The sequence below is a fragment of the Carcharhinus amblyrhynchos genome, chromosome 3 (genome assembly GCF_965287045.1).
Source record: "Carcharhinus amblyrhynchos chromosome 3, sCarAmb.v2.hapA, whole genome shotgun sequence".
Lineage (NCBI taxonomy): Eukaryota > Metazoa > Chordata > Chondrichthyes > Carcharhiniformes > Carcharhinidae > Carcharhinus > Carcharhinus amblyrhynchos.
In genome coordinates this window covers 71974927-71996172 of record NC_137326.1, presented here as the reverse complement: position 1 = coordinate 71996172, position 21246 = coordinate 71974927, and the positions used below count along the sequence as shown (strand labels likewise).

Below are 21246 nucleotides of genomic sequence, written 5' to 3'. Positions count from 1 at the left end.
TATGTTGATACATGTGACAATAATAAATCAAATCAAATCTATCTACTCTTTAATCTCTGCCCATCCTGATTTACATAGTCATAGAGTCATAGAGGTTTTCAGCATGGAAACAGGCCCTTCGGCCTAATTTGCCCATGTTGTCCCTTTTTTTAACCCCAAGCTCCTCGTCTCCAAGTGAACACATAGTTGCTGAAATTCTACCATCCCATCCACCACAGAATCGGAGCGGGCGAGGGGAGGAAAATGGAAATGTCTGTTGAGCTCAGCTGGGATTTTATGGTCTCACTCGAGCAAGGCCATAAAATCCTGCCCAGTGTGTCCCTTCTCTCAAACTCTCTTCCCTAGCTAGCATCTTTACAGGTACATCCTCATTTTAATCACTGAATGCACCCATATTCTGCCTGCTGTACTTACATGTGTTGATGGTCAGATATGCAGGCTCACTAAGCAACTTTCCTCTCTCTGTGTCCTGCACCGTCATTAGAGCCAACTTGTACCTGTGCCCTGCTTCCAGGTCATGGAGAGCGTACACGTTTAATTTTCCATTGGGGATGTAACGGCTTTTCACGTCACGGCTGGTTGTGATATTGATGATGTAACCATCAATGGAGCCAGTCAGAGGTTCGTCCCAGCGCAGCGTTGCTGTAGTTGCTGTGACAGCAGCCAGCACGAGGTTCTGAGGAGGCAGTGGCCCTGTAGCAGGAAGACACAGTGAGCATCTGTTAGCATTCATGTCGAAAAGGCTACAATAAGAACATAAGAACTAGGAGCAGGAGTCGGCCATCTGGCCCCTTGAGCCTGCTCCGTCATTCAATAAGATCATGGCTGATCTTTTCGTGGACTCAGCTCCACTCACCCCTCTGCTCAGCATAACCCTTAATTCCTTTACTTTCAAAAATTTATCTATCCTTGCCTTAAAAACATTCAGTGAGGTAGCCTCAATTGCTTCACTGGGCAGGGAATTCCAACCTTTGTGTGAAGAAGTTCCTCCTCAACTCAGTCTTAAATCTGCTTCCACTTATTTTGAGCTATGCCCACTAGTTCTAGTTTCTCCCGCCAGTGGAAACAATTTCCCTGCTTATATCTTATCTATTCCCTTCATAATCTTATATGTTTCTATAAGATCTCCCCTCATTCTTCTGAATTCCAATGAATATAGCCACAGTCTACTCAGTCTCTCCTCATAAGCGAACCCTCTCAATTCTGGAATCAACCTAGTGAATCTCCTCTGCACCCACCCCAGTTCCAGTATATCCTTTCTCAAGTAAGGAGAAACAGTATGCAGTACTCCAGATGTGGCCTCACCAGCATCTTATGCAGCTGCAACATAACCTCACTGTTTTTAAACTCCATCCCTCTAGCTATGAAGGACAAAATTCCATTTGCCTTCTTAATTACCTGTTGCATGTGCAAATCAACTCCTTGTGATCCTTGCACAAAGACACCCAGATCCCTCTGCACAGCAGCATGCTGCAGTTTTTTACCATTTAAATAATAGTCCATTTTGCTGTTATGTTACCAAAACGGATGACTGCACATTTACCAACATTATACTCCATCTACCAAACCCTTGTCCATTCAATTAGACTATCTATATCTCTTTGCAGACTTTCAGTGTCCTCTGCACACTTTGCTCTACCACTCATCTTAGTATCATCTGCGAATTTTGGCACACTACACTGGGTCCCCTCCAAATCATCTATGTAAATCGTAAACAATTGTGGTCCCAACAGTGATCCCTGAGGCACACCACTAGTCACTGATCACCAACCAGAAAAATACCCATTTAGCCCCTAGTCTTTGCTTTTTGTTAGTTAACCAATCCTCTATCCATGCTAATACATTATCCTTAACACCATGCACATTTATCTTATGCAGCAGTCTTTGGTGTGGCACCTCATCAAACGCCTTCTGGAAATCCAGATACACCACATCCACAGGTTCCCCATTGTCCACTGAGCATGTAATGTTCTCAAAGAATTCCACTAAATTATTCAAACATGACCTGCCTTTCATGAACCCATGCTGCATCTTACCAGTGAGACAATTTATATCTAGATGTCTCACTATTTCTTCCTTGATGATAGATTCAAGCATTTTCCCTACTACAAAAGTTAAGCTAACCAGCCTGTAGTTACCCGCCTTTTGTCGACCTCCTTTCTTAAATGGTGGCATCACATTTGCTGTTTTCCAATCTGCAGGAACCACCCCAGAGTCCAGCGAATTTTGGTAAATGACCACTAGTGCATTTGTTATTTCACCCGCCATCTCTTTTAGTACCCTGGGATGCATTCCTTCAGGACCAGGAGACTTGTCTACCTTTATCCCCATTAGCTTGTCCAACTCTACCTTTTTCATGACAATGATAGCTTCTAGGTTCTCACCTGCCATAGCCATCCTGTCATCAATTTTTGGCATGTTATTTGTGTCTTCTACTGTGAAGACTAACACAAAATACCTATTCAATGCCTGAGCCATTTTCTCATTTCCCATTATTAAATCCCCCTTCTTGTCCTCTAAAGGACCAATATTTACTTTGGACACTCTTTTTCATTTTATATATTTGTAGAAACTTTTGCTATCTGGTTTTATATTCTAAGCTAGTTGAGTCTCATAATCTAATTTACTTTTCGTTACAACTTTTTTTGTGGCTCACTGTTGATCTTTAAAGATTTTCCAATCCTCTAATTTCCCACTGATCTTTGCCACTTTGTATGCATTTTCTTTCACTTTTATACCCTCCTTTATTTCCTTAGATATCCATGGCTGATTATCTCTTTTTCTACAGTCCTTCCTTACAAGAGCAGGGATGTACTTCTGAGGATGGATAAGGCTCTGGTCAGACCTCATTTGGGGTATTGTGAACAATTTTGGGCCCTATATTTAAGGAAGGATGTGCTGGTCTTGGAAAGGGTCTAGAGGTTCACAAGAATGATCCCTGGAATGAAGAGCTTGTCATATGAGGAACGGGTGAGGACTCTAATTGTGTACTCATTGGAGTTTAGAAGGATGAGGGGTTTATTGAAACTTACAGACTCCTGAGAGGCCTGGATAGAGTGGATGTGGAGAGGATGTTTCCACTGATAGGAAAAAGTAGAATCAGAGGGCACAACCTCAGGTTAAAGAGGCAATCCTTTAAAACAGAGATGAGGAGGAACTTCTTCAGCCAGAGAGTGGTGAATCTGTGGAACTCTTTGCCGCAGAAGGCCAGGTCATTGATTGCCTTTAAGATAGCGATAGATAGGTTCTTGATTAATAAGGGGATCAGGGGTTATGGGGAAAAGGCAGGAGAATGGGGATGAGAAAAATATCAGTCATGATTGAATGGCAGAGCAGACTCGATAGGCCGAGTGGTCTAATTCTGCTCCTACATCTGATGGTCTTATGGTTCAGACTTTGCAGATGATGGGGCTTCTCACCTGAAGAGTCAGTGGAGAATGCAAAATTGTTGGGGCTGGCTAGGGAAAAGGGTGGGCTGCAGCACTTGGGGCCTCTCCCGTCCCAGTGTCAAACTGCAGAAAGGTTGGGACTGCTGGAGCGGAAAGGCAATCCTGGCAATTATATGGGCCCCCTAAGTCTATAATTCCGTTGTTGGGGAATGTAAAATTCTGCCCTTTATTCCCAAAATTCCCCTTTTTTAAGTACTCACACAGACAGGTGGGAGGGAGGGAGGTGGGGGGGCGGGGGGGGGGGGGGGGGGGGGAGGTGCTGTATTCCTGCCACTGACAGTCAGAAAATCAGACTCCATTGTGAGTCCCAACACAACAATTATCATGCACCCATTTATATCTTTGAAGCATCTGTGGAGGGAGATAAATAGAACAAACATTTCAATAGACCCCATACATCAGAACCGGAAAAAATCAGCAGCGTAATAAGTTTATATTTAGGTGAAATGGGGGAGGGCAAAAGAAAGGAACAAAAGGAAAGTTCTGTGATAGAGTGGAAGATAGGAGACATATAAATGACAAAAGAGTTGTGAGGCAGAACCAAACAGTGATAATGGGACAAGAAACAACAGGTAGACTTTGATGAAGAGACTTATAGCCTCGAAACATTTCTCCCTCCATAGATGCCGTCAGGGCTGCAGAGATTTTCCAGAATTTTCTGTTTGTATTTCAGATTTCCAGCATCTACAGTATTTGGCTTTTATTAAAGAAACAGGTGTGCCCACAGAAAACATGACTGCAAAACAATGAACAGCTGCCATCTGAAAGCAAGAACTAGAGAAAAACAAGGTTGAGACTAGATCATAGACCATAGGACCCTACAGTACAGAAAGAGGCCCTTCTGCCCATCAGGTCTTCACCAAATACAATCCCACCAGACCCTACCCCCATATCCCTACATATTATACTCACTAAATGCCTCTAACCTACACATCCCAGGACACTAAGGGGCAATTTTAACATGGCCAATCCACCTACCCGCACATCTTTGAACTGTGGGAGGAAACTGGAGTACCCGGAGGAAACCCACGCAAAGACGAGGAGAATGTGCAAACTCCACACAGACAGTGACCCGAGCCAAGAATCGAACCCAGGGCCCTGGAGCTGTGAAGTAACAGTGCTAACCACTGTGCTACCGTGCCAACTTCTCACTCAGTCCCTATACCCTTTGACTCCGAGAAAGAAAAGGCCGTTTATCTCAGCTTTAAATATATTGAGCAATGGAGCATCCACAATCCTCTGGAATAGAGATTTCCAAATTTTCACAACCTTTGAATGAAGAAATTTCTCCTATTAACAACCTTAAATAATCAGCCCCTTATCTTTTGACTGTACCTCCATTCTCTAAATTCCCCAACCTCAGCATCTACCCTATCAAGCCTCTTCAGAAATTTATGTTTCAGTGAGATTTCCTCTCATTCTTTTAAACTCAAGACAATTTACCCAATTAGACCCAATTTACTCAACCTCTCCTCATAGAATGACCCACTCATCCCAGGGATCAACCCACTGAAGTGTTGTTCTGCCACTTCCAATGCAACTAAACATGGACACCAAAACTACACACAGTATTCCAGATGTGGACCAGGATTCTCCCAAAAAGATTGTCACTGATTTTTTAGTGTGATTCAGGAACACTATGCATCACCGAGTGTCCTAGTGTGACTCCCTATGGAAATCTGTGGGTGGGGCCTATTCCCGACGAGAGCCGGCAGCATATCGCTGAGCAGGATATTGCACATGTGCTGATCTCCGCTCTGACAGCTCCTCTGACTTTGCCAGAGACCCTTTGCCGATCTCCCGATCGCTGGCCAGCCCTGCAATCCCCCATAACCACCCTTGCCAACCATCCCACCCCATGATTGCTGGCCTCCCAGGGCCAGCTCCTATGTTCCCCCCCTCCAGCCAGATCCAATCTCCTCAACCCTCCAGCCGGCCAACCCTGATCTCCTGATCCCCACCCCCCCGAGCAGATCCCCACCTCCCACTGGCAGCTCTCACCATCCTAACCACCACTCCCACCCTCACCCAGATGGCCAGCCCCAATTGCCATCCGCCCTCCCTCTGCTAGCAATCCCATGTGCAGAGTGGCACCTGGACCCCCCACGCCCAGCGATTGCCCCTCAATAGGCCCTGCCCCTCTAATAATCTGGATTGACCCCATTGGCACTGCCTGGTGGGCACTGCCAAGTTGCCCCTTGGGCAGTGGCAGTTTAACAGTGGAGGGGAAATGCTAGCAGACCTGAAGACTTCAGTCCCAGGCTTCTAATTACGTGGAAATGAAGATTTCCATATTCTGCACCGATTTCTGGCGCAGAGCTGATAATACTGGAAGTCTTCAACTGGGAAATGTGCAGAGATCCGGCGCCCAGCAGGAAGCACACAAGATGGCCTCCGCTAACATCTTCCAGCCTGCTGCACTGCTGGAGCAGTGCAGTGGGCTGGGAGAATTGCCTCCCTTCTTTCAATGTTGGTCAGAATGGCCACAGTTCTTCAAACCATCCCATGAGATCTTTAGTGTTTACCTGAGCATTTGGACGGGGCCTTGGTTTGAAGCAGCATCCAAAGACAATGCTTCACCTCTCAGCATTACACTGATGGGTCAGCATGCTCAAGTGGCTAAAGAGAAACCTCTTCACCCAAATGGTTGTGAATCTGTGGAATTCCCTGCTCGGTGAAGCAGTTGAGGCTACCTCATTGAATGTTTTTAAGGAAAAGATAGATAGATATTTGAACAGTAAAGGAACTAAGGATTATGGTGAGTGGGTGTGTAAGTGGAGCTGAATCCACGAAATGATCAGCCATGATCTTATTGAACGGTAGAACAGGTTCGAGGGGCCAGATGGCCTACTCTTGCTCCTAGTTCTTATGTTCTTAAGCTTACAACCTTATACTATATCTATGATGTTCACCTTCAGGATACAAGATATAATTGAGTCCTGTGTACTGGGGACAGCTGACATTATAACTTACGAGAATATACAGCCTGTGTTTTAAAAACTTATTTCATGGGATGTTGGTGTGGCTGGCTGGGCCAGTATTTATTGCCCATCTCTTAATGCCCTTGAAGGGGCATTTAAGAGTCAACAATATTGCTGTGGGTCTGGAGGACAGCAAATTTCCTCCCTTAAAGGACATTAGTGAACCAGATGGGTTTTTACGATGATCAACAATGGTTTTACGTGTGACCATCTGCTCAGAAGAATCCGAGTGGGTGGGGCTGTGCCCTAGATAATATGGAACAATAAGACACGGATGCCATCATCTCAATTGAGAACACCATCCACCAGGTACACGGTACATACTCTTGTAATTCAGCCAATGTTGTCTACCTGATACGCTGCAGGAAACTATGTCCTGAGGCATGGTACATTCAGGAGACCATGCAGATGCTACAACAACGGATGAATGAACACCGCTTGGCAATTACCAGGCAAGAAAGTTCTCTTCCTGTTGGGGAACACTTCAACAGTCATGGGCATTCGGCCTCTGATCTTCGGGTAAGCATTCTCCAAGGTGGCCTTCATGACACGCGACAGCGCAGAGTCGCTGAGCAGAGACTGATAGCCAAGTTCCACACACATAAGGACAGCCTCAACCGGAATCTTGGGTTCATGTCACACTATCTGTAACCCCCACGACTTACCTAGGCTTGCAAAATCTCACTAACTGTCCCAGCTGGAGACAATATACATCTCTTTAACCTGTGCTTAACCCTCTCTCCACTCACACTGCCTGTACCTTTAAGACTTGATTACCTGTAAAGACTCACATTCCAACCATTATTTTGTAAATTGAATTTGTGTCTTTATATGCCCTGTTTGTGAACTGAAATCCCACTCACCTGACAAAGTAGCAGTGAGCGCTCTGAAAACTAGTGGCTTTTGCTACCAAATAAACCTGTTGGATTTTAACCTAGTGTTGTGAGACTTCTTACTGTAATGCAAAATCATACCGCACCTATGAAGGCCATGCAGCCCATTGTGCCTGTGTTTCCCAAAAGTCTTCTACATTTTTCCTTTTCAAGTATATATCAGATTCCCTTTAAAATATTCTCAGTGAATCTGCAGGCAATGCACATCAGGTCATCACAACTCCTTGTGTAAAAACAAAGTCTCACTTTCTCTTTGTTTTTTCCTGCCAGTGATCACACGTCATTGTCCTCTGGTTACTGATCCTCCCAGTAAGAAGCCTCACAACACCTGATTAAAGTCCAGCAGGTTTATTTGGTAGCAAAAGCCACTCGCTTTCGGAGCGTTGCCCAAAATCTCCACACATTGGTCCCCTCGCCAGTATAAACAGTTTAAATACTTTATGACGTCCCTTCTAACTTTTCAATGCATATTAAATCTCCCTTAACTTTCATTGCTGTAATCAGAAGAATCCTACTTTCTCTAGTCATTGCAGAGAGTGAATTTCTCTTTATTCTTCTGCCATTCTCGTAAATCTTATCTGTAGCCTTTGAAGCTCTTGGCATCTTTCCTAATGTGTGGTGCTGTACAAGTCTCATTCAAATTTCTTCCACTGAATCCCTGTTCTCAGTCACCTGTCAGAGGGAGGAGAGGGAACTGCTGGTAGAGGGGTAAAGATTGGATGCAGTCAGGTGCAGAATTCCCACTGGCTGGTCTTCGTGGTAAAATATACACAGGGGATACGTTCTTGGCCAAGAGGTTTCCTGATGCAGAAAGGCAGAGGGAATCTTACCAGTTTATTCTTACATGGAGATAAGCCATCATAGGGAAAGGCAACACATGTCCTTGGCAATGATGCTTATATCCCATGAGTGAATAAAACAAAATTAGATTACACAAGACCCTAAAGATGAAGAGCCAGCCCTAAACCACAATCCTATTGATTGGTGGAGTTGGCTTGAGGGGCCACACAGTCTATCCTTGCTCTTATTTCACAAGCTCTTCAGTGAGCAGATGAGGCAGCTTTACAAAAGGATTGACATACAACTAGCATCAATCCACTCAATCCAACTAGATTCATTGACCCGATGAGTGATTTCCCACTTAAATGGCTTTCAAGCAAAACCATTGAGATTCTTAGGTCCCACCTGGCATGATGAGGTATGAAATTATATAGAACATTTCAGAGAGGATCAAAACCTACGTGTCCACACAGTCAGGGGTGGGCCTGTGAGACCCTCCAAAAGGCCTTCCTGAGCTTCGAGACTCATCTGTGGCATGGCTTCCACTGTGTAAAGTTGTCCTGGAGAAAGGTTACTGCAAACAAACAAGAAGGGAAATCAAATAATCCATTACATTAAAAGTCTTCAGCCTGACCATCAACTGCAACACCCCTACCCCCCCACTCCACTTCTGCATCCCCACAATTCCCCCCAACTCTCTTGAGAGTGCTAGTAATTTTGGGATATTGTTTAACTGGCACAGCTACCATAGGGTAGGTACTATGTTTGAACGACCAATTTGCACACTTGGTCCTGTGGAGTGCTATTCAATTATGACCATGTCTCTGTTAAAATACAATCATGTCCTCATACGATGGGCTGGGTTTTTGTTAGGGCAATGGAGGGGCCTGATGATGGGCTGGAAAGCGGGGGCAAGGCCACTATGGCTGGTTGTGGAGCCACAGTTACTTTGTTAGGCCCATGTGGCAACTGATTGGTAGCCATCAAAGCATCCATCCAGTTGAAAGATGCCTGTCCCCGCCTCCCACAGCAGCCTGCCAGAGTAAGGGTAGCTCTTCAGTTTTAGGAGCTCCACTGGGAGTGGTGGTCACCGCAGAGACTGCACCTAGAACATGGTACATGAGGTTGAGAGTCAACATAGCCAGTCTGGCAGTGAGATGGGGTGGTGAGAGTTGGGAAGGGGAAAATGTTGCTGCAGAAGCAGCCAGTTTCATGGGGGAGGTCTGTGGGGTTCACAGAGTGTGATTAGGAGGACCTCCTCATCCCGGATCCCATTAGCAGGCTGCCAAGATTCATGAGATGGTCCCTACATGTGAGAGAATGACTACCCACCACTGATAAGGTGCCATTGCTTGTGGGAACAAGCCCTTTACTGGACACTTCATTTGGAAGTAGTTGGCCTCAGGTGGGAGGACCATGCTGTAGCTTCCTGTCGCTGGCAGAATGCCATGGCAGCAGGGAGATTATGGGCACTCCAACTCCTTGCTTATCCTCACCATTTGATAGGGCCACCCGCTTCACTCAGCCCTTCTCTAGAGGGCTGGTAAAATCCAGATTACTGGACTTGAATCAGCAATGAGAAACATGGCTAATTTCCCCATTCCACTATGCCACAGATACCCTCATCATCACCATCACCCTTCTTAGCCTCCAAACACCAGGGGCTCTGGGACACTATGCTCAGCTGTCAAATCCAAAGCCTAGTCCCAGCTAGGTCTGGCGAAGAGAGCGAGTTCCCATTGGGCAGTAACGTCTGTCAATAAAGATTACACTTGTGGAAATCTCCCCCAGTGACAATATTATAGCAGTGAACACTGCTCTCAGTCTGGTTAAGGGAGGCTAGCAGGGTGTGGGGGCGGGGAGGTGTGGGGGCGGGGGGGTGTGGGGGCAGGTGGGGGGTGGAGGTGGTGGTGGATGCTGATGGGAACCGGAGTTTTCACTTACCGAAAGGTATATTGCGTGAGGTTAGACCCCAGCAAAACAGTCATTTCCCCAGCAACGTCAGGAGATTTCAGAGAGAGATGGATAGCGCTGATGATTGACTGTTTAGAGCTGTACAAAGACCAGGTGAGAGATATGCTGGAGGCAGTGACATTCGCTACTGACAGGTTTCCAATAGGACCAGGTTCTAGAGGTAAGGAAAGAAACCACCATCACTTAGAGCCTTACAGCATGAAGAACATTGCTCCCTCCAAAACAAGCTAACCCTGCAGAGGTACTGGGCAGATAGCAGAAATAAAAATGAATCACAGTGAATTACTAATAGATAAAAATGAAAATACACAGCAGCCAGTGAGATCCTGAAAGAGAAACACGGATTAATGTTTAATGTGGATAACATGCATCAGATGGCAGTATAATAACTCTATAGTAATCCAGAAGGTGACACAGGTTCAAATCCCACCATGACAGCTGGTGGAATTTGAATTCATTTAATACATTGAATTGAAAATTGAAAGCTGAGTTCAGTGATAGTGACCATTAAACTAACGTTGGTTGTTATAAAAACTCATCTGGTTCACTTATTTCCTTTAGGGACGGAAATCTGCCATCCCTATCTGGTCTGGCCTACATGTGACTCCAGACCCACAGCATTAATGGCCCAACTAAAATGATGTGACAAGCCACTTAGTTCAAGGGCACTAAGGGATGAGCAACAAATGCTGGCCTTGCCAACGATGCCCACATCCCATGAAGGAATATCTTAAAAGTTAGTTTGATGGAAAAATCCCAAACTATTAGAAGAGGGGTGGAACAGGAAGAAACAACAGATGGAGTTTAACATTTCAGTTTTGCCTTCTTCCTCAACATTGGTGCAGCCTATAATTATGGAAATAATAACCTCTTTAAATGAGAAAGAATCCCCACAGTAGGGAAGGAGATCATTTGGTCCATCAAGTCTGCACCAACTCTCCGACAGAGCAATCTACCCTCCACTCTATCCCGTAACCTCATACATTTACCCCAATCCTGCTTCCTAACCCCCATCTACACATTTTTGGGCACTAAGGGGCACTCTAGCATAGTTAATCCAGCTGACTAGCACATCTTTGGACTCTAGGAGAGCATTGGAGCACTTGGAGGAAATGCACACTGACACTGGGAAGAATGTGCAAATTCCACACAGTCAGCCAAGGCCAGAATCGAACCCGGGTCCCTGGCACTGTGTAACAGCTGCGCTAACCACTGTGCCACCATGCCAATATCCAACACTTCCTCATTTGAAGGTATGCAATAGCCAGACAAATACATACAAGTTAAAATCTTTGGCCATATTTAGCTGTAGGTGATTTAGCTCTAGAGATAAGAAGACACACTATACTAGAGGAACAGAAAAAAGACTTCTCTGTGGTTCTTAAATTAGCATTTGAGCCATTTGAAATGAATTACTTGAGGGGTCAAATATCACAGGGCCCCTAACTGTATACTTTAAAGGCTTTTTGAAGAATCACAATGATATAAGAATTAGGAGCAGGAGTCGGCAATTCAACCCGCAAGCCTGCTCTACTATTCAATGAGATCGTGGCTGATCTTGTCTCAGCTCCACTTTCCTGCCTGTACTCTACGACCCTGCAACCCGTTAGTAATTAAAAATCAGTCTATCTCCTCCTAAAATTTATCCTACGTCCCGGCATATACCATGCTCTGGGGTAGTGAATTCCACAGATTCACAACTCCGTGAGAAATAATTTCTCCTCATCCCTGTTTGAAATCTGCTACTTCTTATCCTAAAACACTGACCTCTCATTCCAGATTGCCCCACAAGAGGAAACATCCTTTCTATGTCTATCCTCAATCTCCTTTAACAGCTTCTCTACCTCAATTAGATGTCCCCTCATAAGATTTCATCCAAAAATTCCCCCTATTGTAGACCAAAAAGGCTGGTTTCTCTCCTACCCCCCTTCATAGAGTCATAGAGACATTGAGGTATAACAGCATGGAAACAGGCCCTTCAGCCCAACTTGTCCATGCCATCCTTTTTTTTAAAACCCTTAAACTAATCCCAATTGCCCACATTTGGCCCATATCCTTCTATACCCATCGTACCCATGTAACTATCTAAATGTTTTTTAAAAGATAAAATTGTACCTGCCTCTACTACTACCTCTGGCAGCTTGTTCCAGACACTCACCACCCTCTGTGTGAAAAAATTGCACCTCTGGACACTTTTGTATCTCTCCCCTCTCACCTTAAACCTATGCCCTCTAGTTTTAGGCTCCCCTACCTTTGGGAAAAGATATTGAATAACTATCTTGTCTATGCTCCTCATTATTTTATAGACCTCTATAAGGTCATCCCTCAGCCTCCTATGCTCCAGAGAAAAAAGTCCCACTCCATTCAGCCTCTCCTTATAATTCAACCTAGTACTCAAGTCCCATAACAACCTAGTAAATCTTTTCTGAACTCTTTCTAATTTAATAATATCCTTTCTATAATAGGGTGACCAGAACTGCACACAGTATTCCAAGAGTGGCCTTATCAATGTCTTGTACAACTTCAACAAGACATCCCAACTTCTGTATTCAATGCTCTGACCGATGAAACCAAGCATGCCGAATGCCTCCTTCACCACTCTGTCCTCCTATGACTCCAATTTCAAGGAGCTTTGAACATGTACCCCTGGATCTGTTTGTTCTGTAACTCTCCCCAACGCCCTACCATTAACTGAGTAAGTCCTTCCCTCGCTTAATCTATGAAAATGCATTACCTCGCATTTGTCTAAATTAAACTCCACCTTTCATTCATCAGCCCACTGGCCCAATTGATCAAGATCTCGCTGCAATTGGAGATAACCTTCCTTATGTCCAAAATGCCACCAATCTTGGTGTCATCTGTAAACTTACTAACCATGCCCCCTATATTCTCATCCAGATCATGAATATAAATGACAAGTAACAGCGGACGCAGCACTGATCCCTAAGGCACACTGCTGGTCACAGGCCTCCAATTTGAAAAACAACTCTCTACAACCACCCTCTTGCTTCTGTCAAGAAGCCAATTTTGAATCCATTTAGATACCTCACCCTGGATCCCATGAGTTGATTTTATGCAACAACTCACCATGCGGTACCTTGTCAAAGGCCTTGCTAAAGTCCATGTAGACAACATCAACTGTGCTGCCCTCATCTTCCTTCTTGGTTACCCCTTCAAAAATCTCAATTAAATTTGTGAGACATGATTTTCCACTCACAAAGCCATGCTGACTGTTCCTAATCAGCCCTTGTGTCTCTAAATGCCTATAGATCCTGTCTCTCAAAATACCTTTCAACAATTTACCACAGATGTGAGGCTCACTGGCCTGCAGTTCCCAGGCTTTTGCCTGCAGCCCTTTTTAAACAAAGGCACAACATTTGCCACTCTCCAATCTTCAGGCACCTCATCTGTGGCTATCGATGATTCAAATATCTCGGCTAGGGGATCCACAATTTCCTCTCTAGTCTCCCACAACGTCTCATCAGGTCCCACAGATTTATCTACCTTGATGAGCTTTAAGACTTCCAGCACCTCCTTCTCTGTAACATGTACACTCCTCAAGACACCAATATTTATTTCCTCAAGTTCCCTAACATCCATGCTTTTCTCAACAGTAAATACTGATGAGAAATATTCATTTAGGATCTCACCCATCTCTTGTGGATCCGCACATAGATGACCTTGTTGATCCTTAAAAGGCCCTATTCTCTCCTTTGTTACTCTTTTGCCCTTTATGTATTTGTAGAAGCTCTTTGGATTCTCTTTTGCCTACCTGCCAAAACAATTTCATGTCCCCTTTTACTTTCTTAACTACTCGTACACCCCTCTACTTTTCAAGAGATTCACTTGATCCTAGCTGCCCATGCATGTAATGTGCCTCTTTTTTCTTCTTGACCAGGGCATCAATATCCCAAGACATTCATGGTTCCATACTTCTGCCAGCCTTGCCCTTCAATCTAAGAGGAATGTGTTTACCCTGAACCCTGGTTAACATAGTTCTGAAAGCATGCCACTTACCAGACGTCCCTTTTCCTTCCCACAGACTCCCCCAATTAATTTTTGAAAGTTCCTGCTTGATACAATCAAAATTGGCCTTGCTCCAATTTAGAATATTAACTTTTGGGACAAACCTGTCATTCTCCATAACTATCTTAAAACTAATAGAATTATGGCCACTGGTCCCAAAGTGATCCCTCACTAACACTCTGTCACCTGCCTTTCCTTATTTCTCAAGAGGAGGTCAAGTTTTGTCCCCTTTTTAGTCCGGCCATCCACATACTGAATGAGAAATTCCTCCTGAATACACTCAAAAAATTTCTCTCCATCAACCCTCTAATACTATGGCTGTCTCAGTCAATGTTGGGAAAATTAAAATCTCTGACTATTACCACCCTTATTTTTCTTGGAGCTGTCTGTAATCTCCTTACATATTTGCTCCTCAATTTCCCACTATTTGGGGGCCTATAGTACAACCCCATCAAAGTGATTTCCCCCTTCTTATTTCTCAGTTCCACCCATATAGACTCAGTGGCCGAACTCTCGGATATATCCCCTCTCAGTACAGCCATGATGCTTTCCCTAATCAAAAGTGCAACTCTCCCTCCTCTCTTTCCTCCTGTTCTATCTTTCCTATAGCATCTGTACCCTGGAACATTAAGCTGCCAGTCCTCTCCCTCCCTTAGCCATGTTACAGTAATTGTTATAATATCCCAGTCCCACATACCCATCAATGCCCTGAGTTCATCTGCCTTGCCCATCTTGCATGAAATAAATGCAATTTAATCTGGACTTCCCTTGTCTCTGTTTTGCTTCTGTCTGGTACTAGGATTGCTGACACTGCCTTTACTAATTAATGTGCTCTCTCTAACTTCAGTGCTGTCCTCAAATTTCTCTTCTGTCTCCCTACTGATTTGGATCCCAGTCCCCTGCCAAAGTAGTTTAAACCCTCCTGAGTGGCTCGAGCAAATCTCCCTGCCAGGATGTTAGTCCACCTCTAGTTCAAATGTAACCCATCCCTCTTGAACAGATCAGCCCTTCCCCAGAAAAGATCCCAATGATCCAAAAATCTAATTCCCTGCCACCTGCACCAGCTCTCAATCCAGGCATTCATCTGCCTAATCCTCCTATTCCTACTCTCACTAGCACATTGTACCGGTACCATGCACTCAACAACTCTCCTGGTCCCTCAACCTATTCCCAATAAACCACCCAACATCCTCCTCCTGGTTTCCACACTAACTGATATTTTTAACAGTTCTCTTTTCTCATGTACCATCTGTCCCTGCTTCAAGTCTGCTGTCGGGAACCCTTTCCTCCAAAAAACTAACCCTTGACCTTACCATCCTTGCAAACATGCCAGCTCCACCCTCCCTTTCCTTGCCAAAGTCCTCAAGTCCCCTCCAAAATCTGTGTCCACCCTTTTTGGAGTTCGTCCAACCAGATTTCTGTCCCTGCCAAAATGATTCTTATTAAGAATACAAAATGACATTCGGTGCAACTGTGACCAATATAAGTTGTCCCTCCTCATCCTCTAGATCTGCCCGCAATCTTTGGCATAGTTGTCCTCCCATTCTCCTCCAAGGCCTCTTCACCATTGTCCAGATGTGACAGACTGCTCATGCCTGCTTCCATTATTAACCAGTAAAACCTCCTTTTCCTCAAACTACACTGTCACCTCTTGGATCCCCCAATAGTCAATCCTTTGCTCCCTTCCTATTTCTCATCTACAGGCTGTTCCTTAGCAACATGATCCAAAACTCAGCATTAGTTTCCATATGCAAGTTGATGAAATCCAGCTGTTCCTCACAACCAACTCCCCACATCTCCGAGTTGTCAATTCTTGTCTGACATCTGGTGCTGGATAAGCAGATACTTCCCCTAGCTAAACATTGGAAAGGCAAAAGTCATTGTCTTCAGACCCTGCCAGGAACTGCACTCCCTAACCACCACTCAATATTTCTCTCTGACAACTGACCCAGTTGGAAGCAGCTGGTATGGAATGTTGGCATCACATGATGAGTTTCCTTCCACATATCCACGTCATCACCAAGACCATCTATTTCCTAAAATGGTCCAACTCCACCCCTGCTCCAACTCATTTTCTGCTGTAAACCTCATCCATGTCTTTGTTACCACTAGAATGGCCTGTTGTAATTAACTCCTTGATCGGCCTCCCTTGTTCCATCCTCCATAAACTTGAGGTCAGCCAAAACTCTACTGTCAGTGCCATAACTTGCACTTAGTCCTGTTCACCCATCATCTCATGTGCTCACTAACCTACACCGGCTCCCAGTTAAGCAATGTCTCCATTTTAAAATATTCATCCTTGATTTCAAATCCCTTTTTGGCCTCATCCCTCCAGCAATAAAAAAAATCTGGAATTACAAGTCCAATGATAACCCTGAAACCATTGTCAATTGGTGTAAAAACCCATCTGGTTCACTAATGTGCTTTAAGGAAGGAAATCTGCCATCCTTTCTTGATCTGATCTACATGTGACTCCAGATCCATGCAGTTAACTCTCAAATGCCCTCTGAAATGGACAGCAGTTAAAAATGGGCAATAAATGCTGACCCAGCCAGCAATGCCCAAATACTGTAAATAGATTTTTACAAAATTTGAATTGCTCCACCAATAGTGGTCCTGTTTTCAGCTGCCAAGACCCTAAAATCCAGAATTGCTTCTCTAAATCTCTCGGTCTCTCTTTTCTCCTTTAAGATACTTTTTAAAATCATTGTCTACACTAATGATCCGCCTTCTTAATATCTCATGTGGTTCAGTGTCAAACTTTGTTGCAAAACATTCCTGCCCAGTACCTCGTGATGTTTTACTGAGTTAAATGTGCTTTATAAATAATATTGATGTTGAGGTTGTGCCTGTTTGCTTTAAATGCAAATTTACTTTTGGGATAAAAACAGACCCTTCAAAGATTGTCCCTCATGAACCCACTCAAGCAGCAAAGTAGAATTCCCATAGAACTTAAGTATAGGGTGTGTTGATGTTGCAAATGTGATGACAACTCAGTGCATGCTCTGCTTGTGATAAGGAGTGGCTGAGACTAATTGGGGCACATACATAAGAACCAGTGTGGGAAACTGTATGGCAGGAGAAGTAGTCTGGACTTGGGTTATACTGAGTTTTGTGAATAAACCAATGCTGAAGACAGACTGGCTCCAGCTCCTTCTTTGCCCGATGGACATTCATCAAATTAACAGGCTGTGTCCCATGGACAGGACAGGCTGCATTTTGTCTATCCTGTTAAGCATTAAGACAGCAAGAAAATTAATTTCAGACAAATATTTGGCATTAAACATGAGGTTTAGATTTGATTCTTTGCAGCCTTGGCAGTGTTCCAGGTACGAACTTGAACTTGCTCTCAAGCTGACACAACTCCACAATTACACGAATACATTAGTGAATCTCCCATGGCTATGCTTCCATTTGGTTGGGTCACATGTCATTGAATAAAAACAGTTTATGTTATCGAATGAACAACATATTCTGTTACAGTGGAGCCTCATCCATTGAAAGCCACAAATAATATAATTGCTGTAAAAGTAAACAGTGCTCCAGGGTTTAGTTCTGTGCTATTGTGCAGACTGGAAAATATTTCTATGCTTGGGTCAGAGGTTGGCAACATTAAATTACTGGTTTTCCTTCTCTTTTAATATTAATTAATAAAGCATGACATCTGGAATATGATGGGCTAAACATGTGGAAGATGTATTGTTTTCGTATACACACTAGATTGTTCTCCCATGTCATTACATACTTAAAGACAATTTTTAACTCAAGAAATTGGTGACATTTTCTCACTCTTCAGATCTGCCTCAGTTTAAAAGACCCAATTTTCATCCTAGGGAAGCTCGGATGAGGTAGAGTTGGGCTTGCTGAGCCCGGAAGCTGACAGTAGGCAGTCACTGGGTGGGTGAGTACCAAGGCAGGCTGGTAGAAGGCTACCTGATCCCAGTTGTTTTAGAAGCTGTAATTTTCTCTACCTCTCATTTCACACCCACTTCCCATGCCTTCTTCATGCCAACTCATGCCGTCCAACCCCACCCCCACCCACTCCCTATGCCTGCTCCATGCTGCTTTCATAGCAACTCACCCAGTATCCACCAGGGGCAGACGTCAGGCACCATGAATAGATGAAAAAAAATAGACCTAATACAGTTCTCCCTCATACAAGTTTGACAGAGAAAATAAGCTCCTATTCATGAGGTCCATGCAAAACCTTTACATTCCTTCAAGTGGTTAATCTCTTCAGATCACAATTTATCAGAAACAATGTATAACTTTTAAGTTTAATTTAGCACACAAAAACAAATGTAAATTAACATTGGAAATGGGCACATGATCAGGTTTCCACCCACCATTTTTAAAGTTCTTTGGAGGTGATCCGAATCCATGAACTCCATCATGTTAATGTTTTGTGAGGGCAAGGATGCAAAATCATGTCATATACAGCATGGGTGGAACTTTCTGTTTTTTTCTCAAGTGTCAACTCAGGCAGGAAAAGCGGTGTGTAGCCTGCAGGCTATGCTGTTGGCCTATCAGCCCTATCTTTGAATACACTGGGGGAAAAAAATCCAGGAGGCGGGTCCCACAATGCTGCTCCAGCAGCAACTTGGGCTCCTGAGAGATGAATAAAAATTAAGGAATGACTCCACGGACATGAATGGAAATGTCCTCTTCCCCATGCCAGTGAAGGCCCCCCTCCCAGATAATCCCCAAGGTACAGAAAACAGGGGAACAAAATCCACCCTCATATCTTTGACTTAACAAATAAATCGTTACACCAAAGTGGTTCCCAACCACTATGCCATGGCACAGATGCTTGCAAGTGTGCTGTAGGCTGCTGTGGGTTTTAAAGAATGCGTACCACAGCAGCCCAAGAAAGGTCAAGGGAAATCCTGGATCTGACAGTGTGGCGCTGAAGAGCACAGGGAAGGGGGAACCGGAAGTGTGGGGACCCCAGAGGGGAGTGTGGCAGACCCCAGGGTGGGAGTGTGGCAGACCCCCAGAGCGGGAGTGTGGCGGACCCCCAGAGCAACATATCAACAGAGCGTCTTCAGACGACACTTGTTTTACTGCACCTCAGCCAGGTACTGTGTCTGAGGCAACTAAGATTCACCAAGAATCTGGTCACTGAACTCTACCAACTCAATTGTTTACTGTGTCAGTTAAACATATGACAACCCAAGTACTAACCTCTGCAATATGCCAGTCAACACATTCATCTCAGTTGATACCATAGCTTTCACGAACATAGAATCCCATAGAGTCCCTAATGTGCAGAAGGAAGTCATCCAGCCTACTGAGTCTGCACCGACTCTTAGAAAGAGTATTTGCCCTGTCCCCATAATCCCCCACGTTTGCCATGGACACGAAGGGGCAATTTACAAACAAAGAACAAAGAACAACCCAGCACGGGAAACAGGCCCTTCAGCCCAACGAGCCCGTGCCGCCACATCACCCTACACCTATTCTACCCTGCATGTCTACGAATGGAACCCCTAACTTAGCCAGATTCAGGGGAGAATAGTGTCAATTTGGTAAAACCAATCAGCCTAAGAGCACATCTTTGGGGTGTGGGAGGAAACCGGAGCGCCCGGAGGAAACCCACGCAACCACAGGGAGAATGCGCAAACTCCCACAGACACAGGCCCAAATCCATGTATCTGCACAGCCAGCAGTGCTAGTCACCGAGCTGTTGCGGTGCCCGTCTACCGGTCCAGGATCAAGCACACACACCGACACGAAGTACTAGGCCACTCCCGGAACTTCCAAGAGCAGCCCACGCACGACCCACCGTGTGCATACCCCTCGTTTGACACGAGGTGGACCTCCACCTGCGGAATAAAAAGACAAAAACGTTAATCTTACAAGCCTGCTTTTCTGGTGTCTCCTGAGGTTCTAACCTTATTTAATAGCCCCTACCATAACTCTCCATCCTCGTTTCACTCATGTGTCTATCTAACTGAACCTTAAACGAGTCCAACGTTCCTGCCTCCACCACCCTACTCGGTAGCGCGTTCCACACCCCCATAACTCTCTGCGTAAAGAACCTTCCTCTCACTTCCAAATTATACCTCTCCCCCCTCACCCTTAAATCATGACCTCTCGTGTTTGTGCCCAGTCTAGGGAGCAGTCTCTCACTATTAACTCTATCTATTCCCTTCAGTATCTTATATACCTCTATCATGTCCCCCCTCAATCTCCATCTTTCCAAGGAGAAAAGTCTCAGTTTCTCTAACCTTTCCTCGTAACCCAGCCCCTCCATGCCAGGCAACACCCTGGTAAACCTCCTCTGCACCCTTTCCAGAGACTCCACGTCCTTCCGGTAGTAAGGTGACCAGAACTGGACGCAGTACTCCAAATGCGGTCTAACCAACGTTCTGTACAACTGAAGCATTAGACGGCAGCTTTTATACTCTATACCCCTTCCTATAAAGGCTAACATTCCATACGCCTTCCTAACAACCTTCTCCACTTGTGATGCAACCTTCATTGATTTGTGAACCTGCACTCCCAGGTCCCTCTGTATGTCTATACTCCTAATCTGTCTACCTTTTATCACATAGCTCCTCTCTGCATTATTCCTTCCAAAATGCATCACCTCGCATTTGTCAGGATTAAATTCCATCTGCCACCTATCTGCCCAATGCACCAACCTATCTATATCCTGTTTAGTATGGCTAATGAACCTAACCTGCACATCTTTGACTGCGGGAGGAAAACAGAGCATCCAGAGGAAACCTATGCAGACACGGGGAGAACATGTAAACTCCACCCAGACAAGACACCCAAGGCTAGAACGCGGGTCCCTAGCACTGTGGGGCAGCAGTACCAACCACCGTGCCATCATGCCATATTCTCTGCTATCTTTTTAAAAACATTTTAAATGAGATCTATATCCAGGACCACATTCTACCATGGATTTCCATATATTTTGCCGCTGGAGATCATATCAATTTAATTTGCAAAATATTTTATTAATTCAGCCCAAATTTAAATTGGAATTCTACTTCTTAAGTAACTCAGCAGATGTTGCTAAAGGCTGTGCGTACTGAATTACTGAATGGTGGCAATTACATTGGATACACAGGTTTCATCATAATACTGGATTGCAAAGTAATTAAAATATTTGACTATCACTAATTCTAATCA

General features: G+C 44.6%; 1 protein-coding gene across 1 annotated transcript in view; it reads right to left on the bottom strand.

The window, feature by feature from the left end:
* The window catches only part of sned1 (sushi, nidogen and EGF-like domains 1), a 140993-nt gene that overhangs the window by 24531 nt on the left and 95216 nt on the right, over window positions 1–21246 (bottom strand). The window contains exons 18-20 of the mRNA XM_080185265.1: window positions 10048–10231; window positions 8565–8677; window positions 415–693 (exon numbers count right to left, since the gene is read on the bottom strand). Of these exons, the coding sequence (XP_080041391.1) occupies window positions 415–693; window positions 8565–8677; window positions 10048–10231 (576 nt within the window). The remainder of the gene's footprint in view (window positions 1–414; window positions 694–8564; window positions 8678–10047; window positions 10232–21246) is intronic.